The sequence below is a fragment of the Macaca mulatta genome, chromosome X (genome assembly GCF_049350105.2).
Source record: "Macaca mulatta isolate MMU2019108-1 chromosome X, T2T-MMU8v2.0, whole genome shotgun sequence".
Taxonomy (NCBI): Eukaryota; Metazoa; Chordata; class Mammalia; order Primates; family Cercopithecidae; genus Macaca; species Macaca mulatta.
In genome coordinates this window covers 2,292,155-2,316,846 of record NC_133426.1, presented here as the reverse complement: position 1 = coordinate 2,316,846, position 24,692 = coordinate 2,292,155, and the positions used below count along the sequence as shown (strand labels likewise).

Below are 24,692 nucleotides of genomic sequence, written 5' to 3'. Positions count from 1 at the left end.
GGCAACAAAGCAAAACTCTGCCTCAAGAAAAAAAATGAAAAATAAGAGTAGCTGTTCCCGGTCGATGAGATCCCTGCAAACCACACTGCTTGGTCATGCAAGAGGGAGGCCAGAGCTAAACATAACTGCCCAGTGATGCATGCACGTTAGCTGTGTTCCAAATAGCAGGGTTTACTTCCCAACTTCACGGCGGATCCTAAATGATTTAGGGACTTTTGAATACAAGATCCCAAAGAGCCTGCTGACTGGCCTAGGAGGACTGCAATGGTGAGTACGTGCTCCTCCTAATTCCCCTGTAAATTTTAGTCCCGACCCAAGAAACTTCCCAGGTCCTGGGTGCGTGTGGGTTTTCAGTACTAACAGAAAGGGAATCCGCAGTGCTGGTTTTTGTTTTGTTTTGTTTTTTGAGACGGAGTCTCGCTCTGTCGCCCAGGCTGGAGCGCAGTGGTGCAATCTCGGCTCACTGCAAGCTCTGCCTCCTGGGTTCATGCCATTCTCCTGTCTCAGCCTCCTGAGTAGCTGGGACTACAGGCGCCCGCCACCACGCCCGGCTAATTTTTTGTATTTTTAATAGAGATGGGGTTTCACCATGTTAGCCAGGATGGTCTCGATCTCCTGACTTCATGATCCACCCGTCTTGGCTTCCCAAAGTGCTGGGATTACAGCTGTGAGCCACTGTGTCCGGCCTTGTGCTGGGTTTTAACTTAACTCTCCTGGGTGAAGAAAGGACCGTGACAGCCCCCTCATCACGGCTCTCCTCCTAATGATGACATTGATTGTAAATAACAAGGCAGGAATCATCAGAGCTAAGTGTCTTCCACCTTTGCTCTCTGCAGGGAAACTTGTGGAGGCTTTCCTGCACGACTGTCTCTAGCCCCTGCAACAATTCCTCGGCGTATGTACCAACCATTTCCCACTTTGTAGACGTAAAAAACCCAAGCACTGCAGCAGTGAGAACTTGTAAACTTTCACACAATGAAACACAAGGCAGAACAGCCCTGGAATCAAAGCCAGAAGGTCTGATTCCAAAGTTTTAGTGGTTTCATGAACCACCAGTCATCGTGCACCTGTTTCGTGCCAGCCCGAGTTTGGTCTCTGCCTTTTAAAGAAAGCACAGTTTTCCAATCAGCAAGGCATGAAGGAGCGGCACTGGCAGAGCGAGCCTTACCGTTTTCTTTGAAGCACAGCTTCTTTTTCTGGTAAGCAATGAAGCTAGAGATGGCTCCGGCCACGGCGACCACGACGGCCCCCACAATCCCGGGGATCACACCTGGGGCGTCCGCTGCAGGAGGAAGCACACAGCATCATGACTGAGACATGCACAGTGCAGAGAAGATCCCAGGGAGCAGTGGCTGGCAGAGACAGTCAGTCTGAGAGCACCAAGATCCTCAGAACATCTCAGTCACCCGAGCTGACCGATTTGCAAAGGGAGCACGCCGAGAATGGTACACAGGAAGGCAAAGCAAGGCACAGTCTCCCATCGCCAGCCATGCTGGGCAGACCTGGTCAGACCGTGGAGGGAGTGGAGCAGGGAGAAAAGAGACATGAAGAGAGGCCAGCGAGGTACAGGAAGAAGCTCAGCAGAACCAAGGCAGAGACAAAGACAGACAAAGACCTATGGAAAGAGAGAGCTGGGTCTGGGCGCAATGGCTCACACCTGTAATCCCAGCACTTTGGGAGGCCAAGGCGGGCGGATCGCCTGAGGTCAGGAGTTCGAGACCAGCCTAGTCAACATGGTAAAACCTGTCTCTATGAAAAATATAAAACTTAGCTGGGAGTAGGGGCGGGCGCCTTTAACCCCAGCTACTCGGGAGGCTGAGTCTGGAGAATCGCTTGAACCCGGGAGGCGGAGGTTGCAGTGAGCCGAGATCGTGCCACTGCACTCCAGCCTGGGTGACAGAGCAATTCACCATCTCAAAACAAAACAAAACAAAACAAAAAAGAGAGAGAGCTGGACATCAAACCTGGAGGAAAGAGCCCAGGTAGGGGCAGAAGATGAAGAAGCAAAGACCTGCAATGCTTGGTGCTTTGCCATAGCGTTCTGTATCGTTAGAATGTTCGTTTTTCACCCCCTGAAAACAGCTTTGGGTTTCAATGCAAATATTTTAAATCCATATCTATGTAATTAATTATTATTATTGTTTATTATTTTGAGATGGGTTCTTACTCTGTCAAACAGGCTGCAGTGCAATGATGCAATCATAGCTCACCGCAATCTTCCTGGGCTCATGAGATCCTCCCACTTCAGCCTTCCGAGTAGCTGGGACTACAGGTGTGCACCACCATGTCTGGTTAATTATTGTGGTTTTATAGAATTGGGGTCTTGCTATGTTGCCCAGTCTGATCTCGAACTCCCAGCCTAAAGCAACCTGCCTGCCTAGGCCTCCCAAAATGCTGAGATTACATGCATGAGCCACCACACCCAGCCTATTTTTTAAAAAAATGTCATTCCAGCAATAATTCTTTTTTGTTTTTGGGAGACAGAGTCTTGCTGTATTGCCCAGGCTGGAGTGCAATGGTGCAGTCTCGGCTCACTGCAACCTCTGCGTCCCGGGTTCCAGCTAGTCTCCTGCCTCAGCCTCCCAAGTAGCTGGGATTACAGATATGTGCCACCACCACTGGCTAATTTTTTTTTTTTTTTTTTTTTTGAGGCGGAGTCTTGCTCTGTCGCCCAGGCTGGAGTGCAGTGGCGCGATCTCGGCTCACTGCAAGCTCCGCCTCCCGGGTTCCCGCCATTCTCCTGCCTCAGCCTCCTGAGTAGCTGGGACTACAGGCGCCGCCACCACGCCCGGCTAATTTTTTTGTATTTTTAGTGGAGACGGGGTTTCATTGTGTTAGCCAGGATGGTCTCGATCTCCTGACCTCGTGATCCGCCCGTCTCGGCCTCCCAAAGTGCTGGGATTACAGGCTTGAGCCACCGCGCCCGGCCATTTTTTTTTTTTTTTTTTTTGAAATGCAGTCTTACTTTGTCACCCAGGCTGGAGTGTAGTGGCACGATTTCAGTTCACTGCAGCCTCTGCCTCCCGGGTTCAAGCAATTCTTGTGCCTCTCGAGTAGCTGGGACTATAGGTGCATGCTACACGCCCTACTAATTTTTGTATTTTTTGTAGAGATGGGGTTTCATCATGTTAACCAGGCTGGTCTCAAAACTCCTGATCTCAAGTGATCCACCCACCTTGGCCTCCCGAAGTGCTGGGATTACAGGCGTGAGCCACCACACCTGGCCTAATTTTTGTATTTTTTGTAGAGAAGGGGTTTCACCATGTTGGCCAGGCTGATTTCGAACTCTTGGTCTCAAGCAATCCTCCCGCCTTAGCCTCCCAAAGTGCTGGGATGACAGGTGTGAGCCATGGCGCCCAGCCGATGAAGAGATTCTTAATTCCAAATGCCAGATGTGAGCTTTAGAGGACCCTTCTCCAGATAGAATCTTCTCTGCCCTCCGTGACGGGGAAGGAGAATTGTCTGACTTTCAGCAAAAACACTGGCTCCAAACATGGTCTGTGGGTGGTGTGTTCATTCGGCCAGTCTTTAATATGTGCAAGACACAGTCATGTCATGGAAAGATTTTTTGAGCTTAACTACCCCTCCCTGATGAAGTGGCATAGTAAACATGAACTCTTCAGAAGGCCAAGAGCAACGGCCTGCCATAAACATGCCAGACATGGGTTTTCTTAGCTATTTTTTTTTAAATGACCTTGTAGTCCCAGGTGAGGGCTACAGACAGATTACTACCTCTTCAAAGAAAGCCTAGAATTCAAGAACTGTATCCATAAAAATCATAACTACCTAAAACAAGGGTAGACTACCCACTTTTCTTTTTCCACAAACATTCGTTGCGTATTTTAATAATTCACATTTTATCAGCGATTAAAATGGCAAACAGGTATTAAAATCTTTGGCCAAGTTAGTACCTCTTCTGCCAAAGAAGCTGCTTAAAACCAGGCATTTTGCTAGAAGCAAAGTCCCTGAGAATTTTAGAGATGTGAGATACTAAAATACGAAGCTATTGTCCTCGCCCCTCCCTCTCTTCTGTCTCTCCTCTCTCCTTCCCTCTTTCCTTCTTTTCCTTCTTTTCTTCTGTTTCCCTCTCTCCTTCCTTCCTTTCCTCCCTTCTTCTTCATTCCTTTCCTCCCTTCTCCTTCATTCCTTCCTTTCCTCCTCCCTTCTCCTGCTTTCCTTCCTTCTTTCCCTCCCTCCCTCCCTCCCCTCTTTCCCTTCCTTCCTCCCCTCTTTCCCTTCCTTCCCTCCCTCCCTTCTTCCTCCTTCCTCCCTCTTTTCCCTCCCTCCGTCTTTCTTGTCCTTCCTTCCTCCCTCCCTCCCTCCCTTCCTCTTTTCCTTCCTTCCTTCCTCCCACCCTCCCTTCCTCCTCCCTTCCTTCCTCCCTTCCCTCTCTTCCTTCTTCCCTTCTTTCCTCCTTCCTTCCTTCTCTCTCTCCATCCCTCCTTCCTTCTTTCCTTCCCTTCTTCCTTCCTCCCTACTTTCTCTTTCTCTTACCTCATTTTTTTTTTCTTTACAGTTTTAAAAGGAATTCTTTCTGTTGTTATTTTCTTGTCCCATCTAAGGGAAAAGGTTATGAAAAAGGAGACAGGAGATACATCACCGGCACTTTCATGGAGAACACAATGCCTGTTACAGCCAGGGTGGGAGCAATCCACATTCCCACCTCCCACCTGGTCACTGATGTTCTCAAGGGCCAAGCGCAATGGAGGATGCCGCGTCACAAGCTTCTGATCGTTAGGGTGAGTGTAGGAGCTTTAGTAAACACAAGGACAAGGCTAAGCATGATGTAGGGATCAGATCGCCAGCCAGAACATCATGGGCAGGTGACCAAATGTAAAATCTGGGTCACGTGGGCACCTGGAGCAGGGCTGGTTTGCTGGGGGGACCTCTGTGGCTATACCGCTTGGGAGCACTGGGCACAGAACACCCGTGTCTCCTGCCAGTAGCTTCAGGAGGCCGATGCCAGTGTAGTCCGCCAGCTCTCAGACATTCTGCTTCCCCTTCTCACCACCACATGGGAGAGACAAGAAGAAAAATGGCAGAAGCCAGGTGCACCTACCCTCCTCCCCTTCTTTCCTGTGGCTTCCTCCACCATCACTGCCTCCTTTTCCTGCAACACAAAAGCAACATCTGCTGACAATCTGCATCTGGAAGATTCGGGATCAAGGAAAAATTCACAGCCAGGACCGTGAAGAGGCTGGGGTCCTGTTTCTTACACTCTACGGGGATACATGTTACCCAGCTACAGAGCTGGAGTCCTGCCTCTGCCTATTACACTGTGGGGGTGCATGTTACACAGCTACAGAGCTGGGGTGCTGCCTGTTACACTCTGTGGGGGTGCATGTTACACAGCTGTATAGCTGGGATGCTGCCTGTTACACTCTGTGGGGGTGCATGTTACCCAGCTACAGAGCTGGGGTGCTGCCTGTTACACTCCAGGGGTACTCTGAGAACCTGTACTCCCAGGCATTCTCTCTTTATTCTTAGGGCTTTAATATTCACGTTCCTTAAATTACAGAAAACAGCCCAATAAAACGAAGCTGAAACAACACTAGCTATTCGAAAGAATACACAGGCGAATGGATGGGTGAGGAGGTGGTGAGAAGGGCCCATTCGACAGGCCCTGTCCCTCAGAAAAGTGGGACAGCTGCCTGGGCCCTGAACTCTTCCCCCAGGACCAATCCTCTATGGGGCAGCCTTTACTTCCCACAATCTTGAAGCCTCAGCAAACGGGCAGTTCCCACAGAAATGACTGAACATTTCACTGTGAGTTCACAGAGGGCTGAGAGTTTAGACCCTGTAGTGATTCTGCAGAGCAGGTGGGCATCATGGGATGGAGAGAGAAAAGAGACAGAAAACAAGGTAACTGTACCTTCTCCACCTGAAACGCCATCCGCAAGGTCAGCATCTGAGAAGCTACCTAGGAAAGAAAATACAGCATCATCTGTCAACCTGGAACTCCTCCAAGGGTCTTCATGTCTTAGAATAAAGGAAAAACTCAGGAAAACCAGCCTGTTCATCAACATAGTGAAACCCCATCTCTACTAAGAATATAAAAATTAGCTGGGTGTGGTGACAGGCACATGTAATCCCAGCTACTTGGGAGGATGAGGCAGGAGAATCACTTGAACCCTGGAGGTGGAGGTTGCAGTGAGCCAAGATGGCACCACTGCACTCCAGCCTGGGCAACAAGAGCTAAACTCAGTCTCAAAACAAAACAAAACAAAAAATCATAAATAAAGTGGAAAAACGTGAGCATAATATTGCATGCTGGCAATATTTAATGTCTGTAAATAAATGAAGAAGGTTTATAAATCAATAATGTCATATCAGAATATAAGAATAAAAGGCAAAGCATACAATACACAAAATAAGAAGTACCCACGGCCAATGGATGCAGGTTTTTTTTTTTTTTAATTTTAGAAGTAAAGTCATGAAACCAGGAGAAAGTTGACGGAATATTTCACACTATTTGCAAAGGTTTCCCAGGTGATAACTAATATTGGAGATGGTGTGAAGACAGGGACATTTGCACACACCCCTGGCATCAAAATAAATTGCTAAAATTCTGCAGCAAATTAAAAACCAGGTCAAAAGCTATACAAGTACTCATACACATTGATCTAAACAACTTGAATGCTAGAAATTTCTTCGAAGGAATAAAAATAGTGCATGGAGTTGACTCAGATTTGCTTTGTTAATTCATAATTCTAAAATGCCAGAAGAAACACAACATTTTCAGAATTAAAGGAAGTATATAATTATATATGTAGTATGTAATAGTACATGATTATCGGTAAAAGTCATACGATAGAAATGATTATGTGACATGAAAAAATGTTCATGGAATATCAGTAAGCAAAAAGTAATGTTGCAATGCAGTATAAACAAAAGACTTGGAACTTTGCTTAAAATTTATTTCATTTAGATTAATATATAGGCTGGGTGAGGTGGCTCGTGCCTATAATCTCAAGAGATTTGGGACGCTGAGGCAAGAGGATTGCTTGAGGCCAGGAGTTTCAGACCAGCCTGGGCAACATACTGAGACCCCATCTCTACAAAAAATGACAAAACTAACTGGTCACGGTGCTGTGTGCCTGTAGCCCCAGCTTCTTGAAAGACTGAGGCAGGGGGATCTCTCTAGCCCAGGAGTTGGAGGCTGTGGTATGCTCCTATGTTTAATATGATCACACCACTGTACTCTAGCCTGGACAACACAGTGAGACCCTGTCTCAAAAAAAAAAAAAAGATACATAAAATACTAGCACTAATCGCCATCAAAATGTCAACAAGATGTGGACATCATTAATATATTTCTGTGTTAAAAATTAAATATGTAAACAAAAAAACCCTAAGCATATAAACTTTCAACAATCATTCAGCTAAAAAAAAAACTGGTGCTATTCAAATAACACTGAAAATGCTGTAATATGTCAGAAAATACTTTTTTCTTAAATATTTAAGGGCAAAAAGATTTAAAACACACTAGCTTCTCCATAAGGAATGTGTATGCCAATACTTTTCTCTTTATTAAGTCTATATTTAAATTCTTGTATTCAATTTTTTAGAAGTTCCATAAGATGGAACTTGGAAGTAAAAGTAGCAAACTAGGCTGCCCGGAGCTGCACGCCCCGGCCATAGCGAATAATAATTGAAGATTAAACGCCCGAGCTATATTCATTTCCACCCCACACCTTCTCCCTATCTTTGCCTTTTTTCCCCTGTACTAATACCTCGTTAAAGATGGCGCTCTTCCTGCTTCTTCTTCACTCACTTTTCCCGCGCCCGGGAAAATTGTTACTTAATAGCGCAAGCGCAACATGACGTCCGACCGAGAAACCGAAACTAACCTGGCCACACCCTCAGCAATGAGATCATTTCCGCCTTAGCCCAACCCCTTCCCTTCCAAGTGTATATAAGGCAGTGCATTACCGCCATTAAACGAGACTTGATCAGAGCACTGTCTTGTCTCCATTTCTCGTGTCTCTTGTTCCCCAAATTCCCACCCCCTCCTCCAGGGCCTGCTCTGACTATCCCGCGGGCCGGGATACGTGGCGCCCGAACAGGGACCTGGAAACGAGGGACTCCGTGAGGAAAAGGACGCCAAAGGACGGTCGACCGCTAACGAAGACAAAAGGAGTCAAACTCTTCCGATCACTGCGGGAACCTGCCGCGTCAGGATCGAAGGTAAGTGGCGCGTCCGAAATGGGACAAGAATTAAGCCAACATCAAATATATGTAGGACAATTAAAAGAGGCTTTAAAGATACGAGGAGTAAAGGTTAAAGGTAATGATTTGTTTAAATTTTTTGATTTTGTAAGACACTTGCCCTTGGTTCCCACAGGAAGGAACTATTGATATTAAAAGATGGCGTAGAGTAGGGGATTGTCTTCAGGACTATTATAATACTTTTGGGCCAGAAAAAATTCCTGTAACCGCCTTCTCTTATTGGAACCTCATTAGAGATTTAATAGATAAGAAGGAGGCCGATCCACAAGTCATGGCTGCGGTCGCTCAGACAGAGCATATTTTAAAGGTTAGCTCCCGCTCTAACCTCGCAAAGCCTCCGCAAGATACGGAGGAGGATCTCATTTCCCTCGAAAGTGATCATGAGGAAATCAAGTCTCCTTCTGTAACAGATAAAGAAATACCACACGAAAACAAACCAAAAAAAATACCCAATTTTACAGATGCTTCAAAAGGAGGAGGAAATTAATAAGCCTAATCAATTGGATATCAATTGGGATGATTTAGAGGAAGAGGCGGCTAAATATCACAACCCTGATTTGCCTCCCTTTACTTCATACCCACCCCCATATAATAAGACACATAATGAGGCTTCTGCGCCCATTATTATGGCAGCAATAGATCCTAAAGAAGAATTAAAGCAAAAAATTGCTCAACTAGAAGAACAGATTAAACTTGAAGAGTTACATCAATCATTGATAATTAGGCTCCAAAAGCTAAAAACAGGAAATGAAAAAATACCTAACTCAGACGCTATGGAGGGTTCCTTGTGCCCACTTCAGCGGCCTGGACAACATGTTCCAAGAGGGGGGTTAGTTGCTAGCCGACATAGAGAAGACTCCTCCCCCAAAGACGTTTTTCTGGTCACGGAAACCATAGATGAACAGGGACAGGCTTGGAGGCATCATACTGGATTTGATTTTACTATTATAAAAGAGTTAAAGACTGCTGCCTCTCAGTATGGGGCTACTGCTCCATATACTCTTGCTATAGTGGAATCTGTAGCTGAGAATTGGCTCACTCCTACAGACTGGAATACCTTAGTCAGGGCAGTTCTTTCTGGGGGAGACCACTTAATTTGGAAGTCAGAGTTCTTTGAAAATTGTAGAGATACAGCTAAAAGAAATCAACAGGCAGGAAACAGTTGGGATTTTGATATGTTAACTGGTTCAGGTAATTATGTGGACACTCAGGCCCAAATGCAATATGACCCTGGACTGTTCTCACAAATCCAGGCTGCTGCTACAAAAGCCTGGAGAAAACTTCCCGTTAAAGGAGATCCAGGGGGCCTCGCTCACAGCGGTTAAACAAGGACCTGATGAGCCATTTTCAGACTTTGTGCATAGACTTATGACCACGGCAGGTAGAATCTTTGGAAATGCAGAAACGGGTGTAGATTATGTTAAACAGTTAGCTTATGAAAATGCTAACCCCGCCTGCCAAGCGGCAATCAGACCTTATCGAAAGAAAACAGATTTAACAGGATACATTCGCCTTTGTTCAGATATTGGGCCCTCATATCAACAAGGCCTAGCAATGGCCGCCGCTTTTAGCGGCCAAACAGTAAGAGATTTCCTCATTAACAAAGGTAAAGATAAAGGGGGATGTTTTAGATGCGGTAAAAGGGGACACTTTGCAAAAGATTGCTGTGAAAACCAAAATAAGAGTCCAGAAGCAAAAATCCCAGGCCTTTGCCCAAGGTGTAAAAGAGGAAGGCACTGGGCAAACGAATGTAAATCTAAAACTGACAGTCAAGGAAATCCTTTACCCCCCAGGCAGGGAAACGGGATGAGGGGCCAGCCTCAGGCCCCGAAACAAGCATATGGGGCAGTCAGTTTTGTTCCAGCCAGCAACAGCAATCCATTTCAAAACTTAGTAGAGCAACCCCAGGAAGTGCAGGATTGGACCTCAGTTCCACCTCCCACACAATACTAACACCTGAAATGGGACCGCAAACCTTAAATACCGGAATATATGGACCCTTACCACCTAACACTTTTGGGCTACTTTTAGGAAGAAGTAGTGTCACCATGAGAGGCTCACAAGTCCTCCCTGGAGTTATCGATAATGATTATGAAGGAGAAATTAAAATCATGGCCAGAGCTATTGATAGTATTATTACTGTCCCTCGAGGAGTTAGAATAGCTCAGTTACTCCTGCTACCTTTGGTTAAAACAGATAATAATATCCAATACTCTAATAGAAATATAAAAGGTTTCGGATCATCAGATATATATTGGGTGCAACCAATTACAAATCAAAAACCCTCTCTAACCTTATGGTTAGACGGGAAGGCATTCACTGGACTAATAGACACAGGGGCTGACGTAACTATCATTAAAGAGGAAGATTGGCCCTCTCATTGGTCTACCACAGAAACTTTAACTCACTTGAGAGGAATTGGACAAAGCAGTAATCCTAAACAAAGTTCTAAATACCTAACATGGACAGATAAAGAAAACAATTCAGGCCTCATTAAGCCATTTGTCATCCCTTACCTACCTGTTAACCTTTGGGGGCGAGATCTACTCTCTCAAATGAAAATTATAATGTGTAGTCCAAATGATATAGTTACTGCACAAATGTTGACTCAAGGATACACCCCTGGTAAAGGTCTTGGAAAAGGAGAGAACGGTATCCCACAGCCTATACTGGTTTCAGGACAACTTGATAAAAAGGGGTTTGGAAATTTTTAGCTCAGGCCACTGACATACCTGCACCCCAAAGGTGCGCTGACCCCATTACTTGGAAGTCAGATGAGCCCGTTTGGGTTGATCAGTGGCCTTTACTCAATGATAAACTAAGTGCTGCCCAACAGTTAGTGCAGGAACAACTAGCAGCAGGACATATTGAGGAAAGTAATTCCCCTTGGAATACACCTATTTTTGTTATTAAAAAGAAGTCTGGTAAATGGAGACTCTTACAAGATTTAAGAGCAGTAAATATCACTATGATCCTTATGGGTGCCTTACAACCAGGATTGCCTTCACCGGTTGCGATTCCTCAAAAATATATTAAAATTGTTATTGACCTTAAAGATTGCTTTTTTACAATTCCCCTTCACCCTGCTGACCAGAAAAGATTTGCCTTTAGTCTTCCATCTACAAATTTTAAACAACCAATGAAGCGTTATCAATGGAAAGTCTTACCTCAGGGTATGGCCAATAGTCCTACCTTGTGTCAAAAATATGTAGCTGCCGCTATAGAGCCAGTCAGAAAAACATGGGCACAAATGTATATTATACATTATATGGATGATATTTTAATAGCAGGAGAAATTGGCGAACAAGTCTTACAGTGCTTCGCCCAACTCAAACAAGAGTTAACAGCAGCCGGACTACAAATAGCCCCAGAAAAAGTACAATTACAAGATCCATACACTTATCTTGGTTTCCAAATTAATGGACCCAAAATCATTAATCAAAAGGCCGTTATACGTCGTGATCATTTAAAAACTTTAAATGATTTCCAAAAATTACTGGGAGACATAAATTGGCTTCGACCGTACTTAAAGCTCACCACAGGAGAGTTAAAACCTCTTTTTGATATATTAAAAGGAGACTCTAATCCAAAATCCCCCAGGTCCATTACTAAAGAAGCATTAATAACACTCCAACAGGTAGAACATGCCATTGCAACACAATTTGTTACCGGTATTGATTATTCTCAGCCATTAATATTCCTTATTTTTAACACAACAATAACCCCTACTGGCCTATTTTGGCAGACAATCCCATTATGTGGGTACACCTTCCTCCTCCCCTAAAAAGGTTTTGTTGTCTTATTATGATGCCATAGCTGATCTAATTATCTTGGGAAGAGAGAACAGTAGAAAATACTTTGGAATAGAACCCTCTACCATTATACAGCCCTACACTCAATCACGCATCCATTGGCTGTTACAAAATACGGAAGCCTGGCCAATTGCTTGCGCTTCTTACACTGGCACGATTGACAACCATTACCCACCTAACAAACTTATTCAATTTTGCAAACTTCATGCGTTTGTATTTCCCCATATTACCAGTAAAGAACCTCTCAATGACGCATTACTAATTTTCACTGATGGATCCTCCACAGGACTTGCCGCTTACACTTACAATAATGTAGTCGTTAAATTCCAGACCACTTATACATCAGCTCAGCTGGTCGAATTGCAAGCTATAATTGCAGCACTATCAGCTTTTCCTTGTCAGCCACTTAACATTTATACAGACAGCGCCTACCTGGCTCATTCAATACCCCTCTTAGAGACCGTGTCTCAAATTAAACATATTTCAGACACAGCTAACCTATTTTTACAATGTCAACAACTTATCCGAAAAAGGACTACTCCCTTTTTTCTTGGGCATATTAGAGCACATTCAGGATTACCGGGACCTCTAACACAAGGTAACGCAACAGCTGACACGGCAACAAAAACCATAGCCACAGTCACTACAGACAATTTGCAACAAGCGCAAAAAGCACATGCCTTACATCATTTAAACGCCCAGACCTTAAGGCTTATGTTTAAACTTACCAGAGAACAAGCTCGACAAATAGTTAAACAATGCGCCAACTGCATAACATATTTACCTGTTCCCCATCTAGGAGTTAACCACCGAGGACTCATCCCCAACGAAATTTGGCAAATGGACGTTACTCACCACTTAGAATTCGGTCAACTAAAATATATCCATGTATGCATAGACACCTATAGTGGATTCATCAGTGCAACTCTCCAAACAGGAGAGGCCACCAAACATGTCATAGCTCATTTATTACACTGCTTTTCTATTTTAGGAATACCCAAACAAATCAAAACAGACAATGGCCCCGGTTATACAGCCAAAACCTTCTTACAATTTTGTAATACCCTACAAATTAAACATACCACAGGCATTCCCTATAATCCCCAAGGACAAGGTATAGTAGAAAGAGCTCATCTGTCATTAAAAACTATTATCACAAAATTAAAAGGGGGGAGCTGGTACCCCGTGAAGGGTACCCCCAGAAACATACTCAATCATGCCCTGTTTATCCTTAATTTTTTAAATTTGGACAGTCATGGAAAATCGGCTGCCGACCGTTTCTGGCATCCTGAATCTCAAAAACAGTTTGCAATGGTAAAATGGAAAGATCCACTTGATAGTTCATGGCATGGCCCCGATCCAGTTTTAATTTGGGGAAGAGGCTCAGTGTGCATCTTCTCACAAAAAAATGATGCAGCCAGATGGCTGCCTGAAAGATTGGTAAGACAAATAAATCATAACCATTGTCAGTCCAGGGAAGATAAATCTCCCTGAGAAGTTCTTTCCTTCTTGTTTTTCAGAAAATGAAGCCTAACATGAAATTCCTTTGGAGAATAATCGCTCTATATAACATAGTGACAGTCTATGCAGGTTTTGGTGACCCTCGTAAGGCAAGAGAATTATTACGAAAACAATACGGCCAGCCTTGTGACTGCAGAGGGGGACAAATATCTGAACCTCCGTCAGATAGAATCACCCAGGTGACCTGCACGGGCAAGACAGCTTACCTAATGCCAAACCAGTTATGGAAATGTAAGTCTACCCCAAGAGATACCTCACCTAACGGGCCGCTCCTAGAATGCCCTTGTAGTTCTTTCCAATCTTCTGTACATAGTTCCTGTTATACATCCTATCAACAATGCAAATCAGGCAATAGAACGTATTATACGGCCACGTTACTAAAAACACAAACTGGAGGCATCAATGACGTACAAGTATTAGGATCCACTAATAAACTTGTACAATCTCCTTGTAACGGCCAAAAAGGAAAGCCTGTTTGTTGGAGCACTACCGCCCCCATTCACATTTCTGATGGAGGAGGCCCATTAGATATTGCAAGGATTAAAACCGTCCAGAAAAAATTAGAAGAAATTCATAAAGCTTCATATCCTGAACTTCAATATCACCCTTTAGCCCTGCCTGAGCTTAGAGGTAATTTTAGGCTCGATGCCCAAACCTTTGATATCCTCAATGCTACTTACAATTTACTTCAAATGTCCAATACAAGCCTGGCCCACGATTGTTGGCTTTGTCTTAAAATGGGCCCCCCTGTTCCTCTAGCCATACCTAACCTTTCATTGCCCTATGTCAATTACTCAAATGAATCCTTAGTAAATAATTCCTGTCCTATTACCCCCCCCACTTAGTTCAACCGATGATATTTTCTAATTCCACTTGCCTCTTTTCACCATCATATAATAACACTAAAGAAATTGATTTAGGCTATGTTGTGTTTGGCAACTGTACTTCCATAATCAATGCCACCAACCCTTTGTGTGCTATAAATGGCTCGGTTTTCGTTTGTGGAAACAACATGGCATATACGTATCTACCTACAAATTGGACAGGGCTTTGTGTTCTGGCCACTCTTCTCCCCGACATTGATATCATCCCTGGAGATGAACCTATCCCCATCCCCGCTATTGAACATTTTATTTATAGACCGAAACGAGCCATACAATTTATTCCCTTGTTGGCTGGACTAGGAATCACCACTGCTTTTACTACAGGAGCCACAGGCCTAGGAGTCTCACTAACCCAATATACTAAATTATCCAATCAATTAATTTCAGATGTACAGACCTTATCCAGTACTATACAAGACTTACAAGACCAAGTAGACTCGTTAGCTGAAGTAGTTCTCCAGAATAGAAGAGGTCTAGATTTGTTAACGGCAGAACAGGGAGGGATATGTTTGGCCTTACAGGAAAAGTGCTGTCTTTACGCCAACAAATCCGGAATCGTCAGAGATAAGATAAAAACGTTACAAGAAGAACTAGAAAAGCGCAGAAAAGGCTTGGCCGCCAATCCACTATGGACTGGACTCGATGGACTTCTCCCCTATCTCCTGCCATTTCTTGGTCCTTTACTCACTCTTCTACTCTTCCTCACTCTCGGGCCTATAATCCTTAATAAGCTTATGGCATTTGTCAGACAACAAATTGAGGCCTTCCAGGCCAAATCTATACAGGTCCATTATCATCGCCTTGAGATGACTGAAAATGGTGAGTCTTATTTACCTTAATAAGACCACCTCCCCTGTGTGCTGAACTGGACAGTCAATCACGGGTAAGAGGACACTATCTCCATCGGAGCCTAAGACAGGAGGGCCGCCCTTGCTGCTGCCTTATCCCATGACGGGCCTAGAAGGTGGGGGTGAGTTGACCCAACCTAAGACAGGCGCAGTTCCCAAGGGGTTTTCTCATAAAAATATAAAAAGGGGGACCTGTCCGGAGCTGCACGCCCCGGCCATAGCGAATAATAATTGAGGATTAAACGCCTGAGCTATATTCATTTCCACCCCACACCTTCTCCCTATCTTTGCCTTTTTTCCCCTGTACTAATACCTCGTTAAAGATGGCGCTCTTCCTGCTTCTTCTTCACTCACTTTTCCCGCGCCCGGGAAAATTGTTACTTAATAGCGCAAGCGCAACATGACGTCCGACCGGAGAAACCGAAACTAACCTGGCCACGCCCTCGGCAATGAGATCATTTCCGCCTTAGCCCAACCCCTTCCCTTCCAAGTGTATATAAGGCAGTGCATTACCGCCATTAAACGAGACTTGATCAGAGCACTGTCTTGTCTCCATTTCTCATGTCTCTTGTTCCCCAAATTCCCACCCCCTCCTCCAGGGCCTGCTCTGACTATCCCGTGGGCCGGGATACTAGGCCAGGCACAGTGGCTCATATCTGTAATCCCAGCACTTTCGGGAAGCCAAGGTGGGCGGATCACTTGAGGTCAGGAGTTCGAGCCAGCCTGGCCAACACAGCAAAACCCTGACTCTACTAAACATACAAAAATTAGCTGGGCATGGCAGTGTGTGCCTGTAATTCCAGCTACTCAGGAGGCTGATGCAGGAGAATCACTTGAACCCAGTAGGTGGAGGTTGCAGTGAGCCAAGATGGCACCACTGCACTCCAGCCTGGGTGACAGAGCGAGACTCTGTCTCAAAAAAAAAAAAAGCAAATTAAAAATAAAATCCAAGCTGAATATCTATTTTTGAAAGGTACATTTTCCACTACATGAACACGGGCATTACACTGCACAGGCAGTCAACAGTAAGCACACACTCATCTGAAATCACCTCGTCTCAGCTGACATAAATATCAATGAATTCTGAACCACATGGAGACAGCTCACAGGGTCAGAGACTCTTACCAGAGGAACCAGCCTGGTTGGGGTTTGGATTTGGCTTCGGCTTGGGTGGGTTCGGTGGTGGTGGGTCGTCTGTTTGTGAAAGATGAGAGTTGCAATGATAAGTGCCTTGCAGTAAAGAAAATGAAACATCAGTTTACATACAGACGGTTCCCTCAGCAGAAACTGGACCTTGGCCTTTGTCCTGGTGGGGATACCCATACACACAGTCTCCTGCCAATTTCCTCCCATCAACTTTGAGCCACAGTTCTTAATTTCAAGTATGTTCAATAAAAATTAAAGCGGGTATCCACACCAGCTGCAGAATTTCTGGGGCCAAAATAAAAAGGTGGGACCCATTTTTCAAATTCTGTTAAGTATTCCAAGACGGCGGCACCAGAACAGTAAACCAGTATGGTGCCCATGTCAAACCAACATGCCATGGGGTCCCGTGCCACTGCACAGGTCACATGCTCGTGAGGCCAGCCCTGGCCAGGGTAGGCACATGTGTCTCATGTCCTTCCAAAGGCTGTAACAGTTTTAAAATAAAAGCACATGTACTGGTTGTAAAGAAAAACCCAACGACAACAGCAAGAACAAACCAACATACCTATTCCCTAGGTTTCCACTGTGAAAGCTGGCTCCCTTTATAATTTAAATGGGAGAATTCTCTCTGAACTGATCATAATTGGGTGATAATAAGCAGGCCAGCAGCAGAAGAGATTAAAGGATAATACTCACCATTTCCTCCATCAACAACAGCATCTCCTAAGTCAAAGTCATCCCCTAAAAGAGGGAAAAAAGCAGTTAATACCAAATTTCAGAGAGAAACGAGGAAGGAATGATCATGAACAGATCGAAAAACCACCACAGCCCCACATTCCTGAATACTTTTCTGAATATCAGCTTGACCGGGATCTCATTAGAAAAAGTGAATTCCTGACCATTTTTACATCACTATTCTCTCAGACTAAAAGAGTAAAAAACAAAAAGAGACACAGAGAGACAAAGAGCTAGGAGAGAAGCTCTCAGAGGAGGGGCAGGGGAGAGAGAGACAGAAATAAAGTAATTTATAAATGAATTGTGTTGCCTGGACCAAGGTGAAATTCCAATTCCGCCTGCACATGATTTTCTCCTGTTGACTCCCCATCCGATTACCTTCTCCTCCCAGGTCCCTAACAACTTTTGAAAGGCAGACCCCAAGAGAAGAGGACAGATGACTGTGATTAGATTTAGGCTAGAGGGTGTCTAAAATGCGGCTCTGGCAACCCACATGTGCTCTGCAATGGACGTGACAATTCACCATGGCCTCAGATCTTGTCTTCTAGTAGGAAGAATGATTTTGAATACCCAACTAAGATGGAGGAATGGTTGCTGGCATCCACCCAACAGCACGTACTGAGCCATCCTGAGTCACGTATGGGAATTTCCAGTCCCTTCCTCAAGGAGACTGTAAGAGTACAAATCCAGACGTTCAACACCTACTCATTGGGTGCTGTCTGCACGACTGCATAGTTCAAGGATCTGGGGACACGGGTCCCTTTGCTCATGAGCTGACACTCTAGACAGGAAGTCCAATAATGAAGTGGAGCTATTCATGTTTTATATTAGAAAACTCAGAAGTGCTAAGACAAGACAGTGATGCTGTAAGTTTGGGCATCATTTTTACTCTGTTTATCCACCAGTGGGGTTGACCCTTGGGCAATTCCATCATGTGGCCCTTGTTTCTGACTTTTGTTTCTGCCTTTTGTATTTTGTAAAAATACAAAAAATTAGCCGGAAAAAAAAAGGGAGAAGAAAATCTAAAGACAGAGTAACTCAGATCCTTAGAATAAAAGCACCCGGAGATATTGTCCCAATGACCCCAAAACATTTCACATCAGCAACCATTCTCTCCTGGAATCATCAGATGCAATGTCCACATCTTAACACAATTCCAGCATGAACCAGACTCCGCCCGGAGCACTCCAATCACTTCTCTCTTCTTTCTAGTTGCCTAAGTCCCGTCCTGCTGTGACAGAAAATGATTTGTTCTTTTTCTTTGCATACTAGGAACAAGTCCTTCTCACCAGCACTGGGCTTCTTGGGGGTTGCAGTGGGTTTCTTGCCTTCTTTGTCTAAAGAGAGAAGACATTTTAGTCAGTCAAAGTTGCGGCTGGGAAAACAAGTGTCAACTCTTTTGTGGTGAAGGCTGTTTCATTTTCTTGGAAACAGCTGGAGAATGTTTTTAGCATTGTTTTTCCTCTCCAGCCCAAGTGCGCTGAGCTTCACAGGATGACTCTTGAGCCCAGAAGACAGGCACAGAGGCTGCTACCAGCCATGGTTTCCACAGAGACCAGGGGCCCCTTCTCCACTTTTTTTTTTTTTTTTTTTTTTTTGATACCAAGTCTTGCTCTGTCACCCAGGCTGGAGTACAATGGTATGGTCTCCACTCACCGCAACCTCTGCCTCCTGGGTTCAAGCAATTCTCCCGCCTCAGCCTCCCGAGTAGCTGGGTTTACAGGCGCATGCCATCACTTTCGGCTAATTTTTTGTATTTTTACTAGAGATGGGGTTTCACCATTTTGGCCAGGCTGGTCTCGAACTCCTGACCTCAGGTGATCCACCCACCTCAGCCTCCCAAAGTGCTGGGATGACAGGCGTGAGCCACCGCGCGCCCAGCCCTTTTCCACTTCTTGACATTAAAGGGGACTGTGACCGAGATGTAAGCCAGGAAGGCAGGAGAATGGCAAAGTTAGGAGAAAAACTGCCCTTTCAGAGCCCAAGATCTATGCATGAGAAGGAGACACCGGATTGATGGTTGAAAGGCTGTTCACATTTCTCATATGAAACACACTTTTGGCTCCGTCAGGCCTCTGCCTAGGCTGCCCCCTCTGGGAATGGAAGTCTCAGGCAAATCAGGTGGAGGTTTTAAGACTAAGGGCACCTCCCACTGCAGTGAACCCCTGTTCCCAAGGGCTAAGAAGGGGTAGGTGATCAGGAAAGAGATGATACCCATTAGCACTGTTACTCTCAAACCATCGGCATTGCACCACAGGACATAAAATTAAAAGCTGGCCACGTGCAGTGGCTCGCGTCTGCAATCCTCTCACACCTCAGCACTTTGGGAGGCTGAGGTGCGAGGACTGCTTGAGCTCACGTGGTCAAGGCTGCAGTGAGCCAAGATCCCACCATGGCACTCCAACCTGAGCAACGCAGTGAGACCCCGTATTGCTTACTGTACCAGGTGAGGTGGCACATGCCTGTAGTCCCAGCTACTCAGGAGGCTGAGGTGGGAGAACTGCTTGAGCCCAGACAGTCAAGGCTGCCGTGAGCCAAGATCCCAACACTGCACTCCAACCTGAGCAACACAGTGAGACAGTGTCTCAAAAAAAAAAAAAAAAAAAAAAAAAAAAGTAAAACATAAAAAAGTGAAGAGGGTGGCCAGGCTCAGTGGCTCATGCCTGTAATCCCAGCACTTTGGGAGGCAAAGGTGGGCAGATTACGAGGTCAGGAGTTCGAGACCAGCCTGACCAACGTGGTGAAACCCCATCTCTACTGAAAATACAAAAACTAGCCAGGCATGGTGGTGCATGCCTATAATCCTAGCTACTTAGGAGGTGGAGGTAGGAGAATCACTTGAACCTGGGAGGTGGAGGTTGCAGTGAGCCAAGATCGCGCCACTGCGCTCTAGCCTGGGCGAGAGAGAGAGACTCCATCTCAAAAACAAACAAACAAACAAAAAAGTGAAGAGGGCTGTCCTGGGTTGAAGAGCATTCCTCCGAAATCCACATCCACCCCAAACCTCAATAGGTGCTCTTATTTGGAAACAGGGTCTTTGCAGTTGTAATTACTTAAGATGAAGTTAGAACAGATTAGGATAGATCCTAATGACTGGTGCCCTTATAAGAAGGAAATTTGGATACATGGAGACACAGGGAAGAGACCAGTGTAGACAAAGGCAGAGCCTAGAGTGATGCGGCCACAAGCACAGGGACACCTGGAGCCCTCAAAAGCTGGGAGAGGCAGGAAGGATCCTCCCCTAGAGCCACCAAAAAGAACTGGATATAACTGCAGTGGATTGAGCAGTGGTTCCCCCAAAAGACATATCTACATCCTAAGCCTAGAACCTGGTATTGAGACTTTATTTGGAAATAGGGTCTTTGCAGATGTGCTTGAGAAGGATCTTGAGATGAGGTTATCCTGGAGTATGGTGGCCCTAAACCCAATCACAAGTGTCCTTGTAAAAGAAAGAAAAGGAGACAGAGACACAGAGGAGGAGGCCCCATGGAGAAGGAGGCAGAGACCGGAGTGATGCGGCCACAAGCCCAGGGACACCTGGAGTCCCCAGGAGCTGGGAAAGGCAGGAAGGACCCTCCCCTAGAGCTCCCTAGAGGGAGCATGGGTCTGTCTACACCTTGATCTCAGACTTCCGTTGTCCAGGTCTGGAAGATGGTAAATCCCTGTGGTTTAAGCCCCCAGTTGGTGGTACCTTTTTATGGCAGCCCCAGAAAACAAATACAAAGGGATGACAAGACCCAGAAGCAGATAGAGTGATAAGACGGATTCCTTCAATTCCTTTTCCCATGCCCTTCACCGAGGGCTCTGGGTGAGGAGCAGGAGACAGGAAGAGCTGCAGAAAAAGGAAGGAGTGGCCCCATGGAGAGAGTGGGTGCCGATTTTGAGAGGGAGGATGCCAGGACTGGACGCCCCTCTCTCCAGGGGGACCTCCATTTGCTCACCTCCTCTAGCCCCTTCCCCAAGCACCTGGCAAGTTTTCGCTCGGCCTTCGACCATCACAGGAGTGTGAATTATTCCACCAGGGTGGTTCGTTTATCTTAACGAGGGCATCTTGCTTTTCCTTGTCATCTATGAATCTAGTTTTTATAATAAGGCAGGTGGACACATACAGGCAGACCTCCTTCACTGCACTTTGTCTTAAGGTGCTTTGCAAATACTATGTGTTTTACAAACAGAAGGTCTGCAGCAACTCTGCGCCAAGCCAGACTCTCGGCATCATTTTTTCCAACAGCACATGCCCCACTTCCTGTCTCTGTATCTGCATTGTTTAGCAATAAGTTATTTTCAATTAGAGTAAACTGTTTTTAGAAGTAATGCTATTGCATACTTAACAGACTACAGTCAAGAGTAAATATAACACTTATATGTACTGGGAAGCCAAAAATTGCTATGACTCCCAGTACTGCGGTGTTCTAGAACCGAGCCAGAAATGTCTAGGATATGCCTGTATTTACTATGTTAACATAAAATATTGACAGGATTTTAAAAATTGATGTTGTTACTCACCAGGAAGGGCATCAGATAAATCGAAACCATCATCTAAGAGGGAAAAAAAGAGTCAACTTACAAACAAGAAAAATAAAAATAAATTTGAAAATTATAGAGATAAAAAATGGTAGGTGATTTTGACTTTTGTGACATTTAAAACGGCAACTTAAAAAAATTTACAAGGTGCTGTGATTTCTCTTTTCATTCTAAATATTCACTTTCATTCCTAAAAGTAAGAATATGTTAGCCTAGGTTTTAAAGAAACAATGACCTTCGAGCTTAGTAGAAATTAAAATAGTGGGAAAACGTGATCATTTTGTGTATTATTCTTAAAAGGCAGTTCCTTTGAAACAAAGGAGTAACAATTTTGAACATGTACTGAAAAGAACATGGGAAACAAAATTCTCCATTTTTTATTGGCAACTGTCCTGTAATTACAAACCAAAATATAGCGGAAACACTCAACAACCCAGAAAGACACATGCATTATGCATTAAAAAAAAAAATCTCATGGAATCTCACAGAATGAGGAAACTGTCACGCTCAATTATTGATAGGCTATCCTGTTTCTACAGTTTTTAATTACAAGAATTTCAATGCTAGTTCAACGTGGCCATCTCTGGCGCACTGAAGAAAAGCCAAATTCAGGAAAATTTGGAAAAGTCGACTTGGACTGTTTGGTTAACTGGAGGAAGAGTTAGGATAATCGTCAACATCCAGCGTCCCCATTCCTCAGCACCAAAGGGGTGCAACACCTCTCAACCGTCAGGAAGCACCTGCAGTGGGTGCTGAGGGGTCCAAGAACAACCCGCGGGAGCCCTGTGAACAACAGAAATGTGTCCAGTTCCACAGCAGGTGCAAGTGACCGGGCCATGCTCCTGTGTGTATAAATGAAGAGTGCATGCATATGTCACAGGGCTGTGTGTGTGCGTGTGCATGTATATTTGGGCATTTGCAGTGCAAATGTATGTATTTGTGGGTTTTGTGTGCATGCATGGGGTGTGTAGGTGGGTTCTCTGTGTGTATATGTGTATGTATGTGTTGTGTGTGCATATATACAAGTGCATGTATGAGTGGGTTTGCATATGTGCATATGTGTGGGCGTGTTTTGTGTAACTGTGGAGGTGCATTTTGTGGGTTTGTGCCTGTGTGTGTGTGTACGCAGTGTGTCAGTGTTTTCTGTGTGCATATGTGTCAGTGCATGTTCGTGTAGGTTTGTGTGTGCATATGCAGGTGTGCGTAGTGTGTAGCTGCTTCTGTGTGCCTATGGATAGTTGCATGTATGTGTGGGTTCTGTGTGCAAATGTGTAGGTGTTATGTATGCATATGTGTAGGTGCATGTATATGTGGGTTTGTGTGTGTATGTGTAGGCAGATGTAGTGTGTATGTTTTTCATGTGCATGTGTGCAGTTGCATGCATGTGTGTGTGCATGTGTCAATGTGTGTATGTGTAGGTGCGTTTGTGTGTGCGTGTGTAGGTGTGTGCATTTGTGGGTTTGTGCGTGCATGTGTAGGTGTGTGCATTTGTGGGTTTGTGCGTGCGTGTGTAGGTGTGTGCATTTGTGGGTTTGTGCGTGCGTGTGTAGGTGTGTGCATTTGTGGGTTTGTGCGTGCGTGTGTAGGTGTGTGCATTTGTGGGTTTGTGCGTGCGTGTGTAGGTGTGTGCATTTGTGGGTTTGTGTGTGCGTGTGTAGTGTGGTGTGTTTCCATGTGTGCATATGCGTAGGTGCATGTATGCACGTGCTGTGTGCACACATGTAGTTGTGTGCACGTGTGCGTATGGGTAGGTGTGCATAGTGTGAAGGCGTGTATTGAGTATGTACATACAGGTAGGTGTGTCTATGTCTGCTTGTATGTCTGTGTGTGTGTACCCATGGCTGCTGGTGTGTTTCTGTGTGTGTCAACAGTAAGTAGAAAGTAGACTAAATCCTCAGAACAGCTCTGTGGGCCCCATGCCAGCAACCAGAGTGGAGTTGTTTCCACAACCTCAGAGCCCTGAAATGGCTTTTTCTACAACAGGACGTTTGCCAGACATAACAAATGCAATTACAGCTCCTCCTGCAGCATGTGGCAGATCTTTAGACAGTAGCAAGGGAGGATCCTACTGATCTGGAATAAACCATAAGGCATGTACACACACACGCATATATATATGCATTCATGTTCATATGTTTCCATAGAAATCTATAACTGTATTTTTTGAAGTTGTATTACTTTTTCTTTATTTACATCTTACCTCACGTATTTATTTGTGGTGCACACAGTTCAAAGCTACTGTCTTAGGCATTTTCAAGCATGCAATGCATTCTTGCTAACCACAGTCACCCTGAGTACAGAAGACCCCTGAACTTATCCCTTCCTATCTGACGGAAATGTTGTACCCTTTACCCATCATTTCCCCGTTTCCCTCACCCCTCACTCCCAAGCCCTTGGTCACGCCATTCCACTCTGCTTCTATGAGTTCAATGTTTTTAGATTCCACGTAAGTGTGTTTGGGTCAGACGGTATTTGTCTTTCTGTGCCCAGCTTACTGCACTTAACATCATGTCCTCCAGCTCCATCCATGTTGGTGCAAATGTCAGGACTTCCTTTTTTTTTTTTTTTTTTTTTTTTTTTGAGACAGAGTCTCACTCTGTTGCCCAAGCTGGAGTGCAATGGTGCAATCTTGGCTCACTGCAACCTCCGCCTCCCGGGTTCAAGCAATTCTCCTGCCTCAGCCTCCTGAGTAGCTGGGATTACAGGTACCCGCCACCACACCCAGCTAATTTTTTGTATTTTTTGTAGAGACAGGGTTTCACCATGTTGGCCAGGCTTTGTGTGTGCGCATGTGTAGGTGTGTGCATTTGTGGGTTTGTGTGTGCATGTGTAGGTGTGGGACACAGAGTCCCACCCTCACCATTTTCTCCTCGGGTGACTAACACTTAAGACAGCTTCCCAAACACCACCCCACAGAGAGTAGGGAGGAAAGGGGGGTGACCAGCTCTTGATTTCATACAAAGGTGGGCCCTCTGAATCACCCATGATCAAGC

General features: G+C 45.0%; 1 protein-coding gene across 3 annotated transcripts in view; it reads right to left on the bottom strand.

The window, feature by feature from the left end:
• CD99 (CD99 molecule (Xg blood group)) overlaps nucleotides 1-24,692 on the bottom strand; it is a 57,396-nt gene that overhangs the window by 14,108 nt on the left and 18,596 nt on the right. For all 3 annotated transcript variants that reach the window (XR_013412687.1, XM_015126881.3, XM_015126882.3), the window contains exons 2-8: nucleotides 21,682-21,714; nucleotides 18,465-18,512; nucleotides 17,137-17,181; nucleotides 16,420-16,488; nucleotides 5,873-5,920; nucleotides 5,060-5,110; nucleotides 1,169-1,282 (exon numbers count right to left, since the gene is read on the bottom strand). Coding sequence is in view for 2 of the 3 variants with exons in the window: in XM_015126881.3 (XP_014982367.1) it covers nucleotides 1,169-1,282; nucleotides 5,060-5,110; nucleotides 5,873-5,920; nucleotides 16,420-16,488; nucleotides 17,137-17,181; nucleotides 18,465-18,512; nucleotides 21,682-21,714 (408 nt within the window). In the remaining variant the exon portion in view is untranslated. The remainder of the gene's footprint in view (nucleotides 1-1,168; nucleotides 1,283-5,059; nucleotides 5,111-5,872; nucleotides 5,921-16,419; nucleotides 16,489-17,136; nucleotides 17,182-18,464; nucleotides 18,513-21,681; nucleotides 21,715-24,692) is intronic.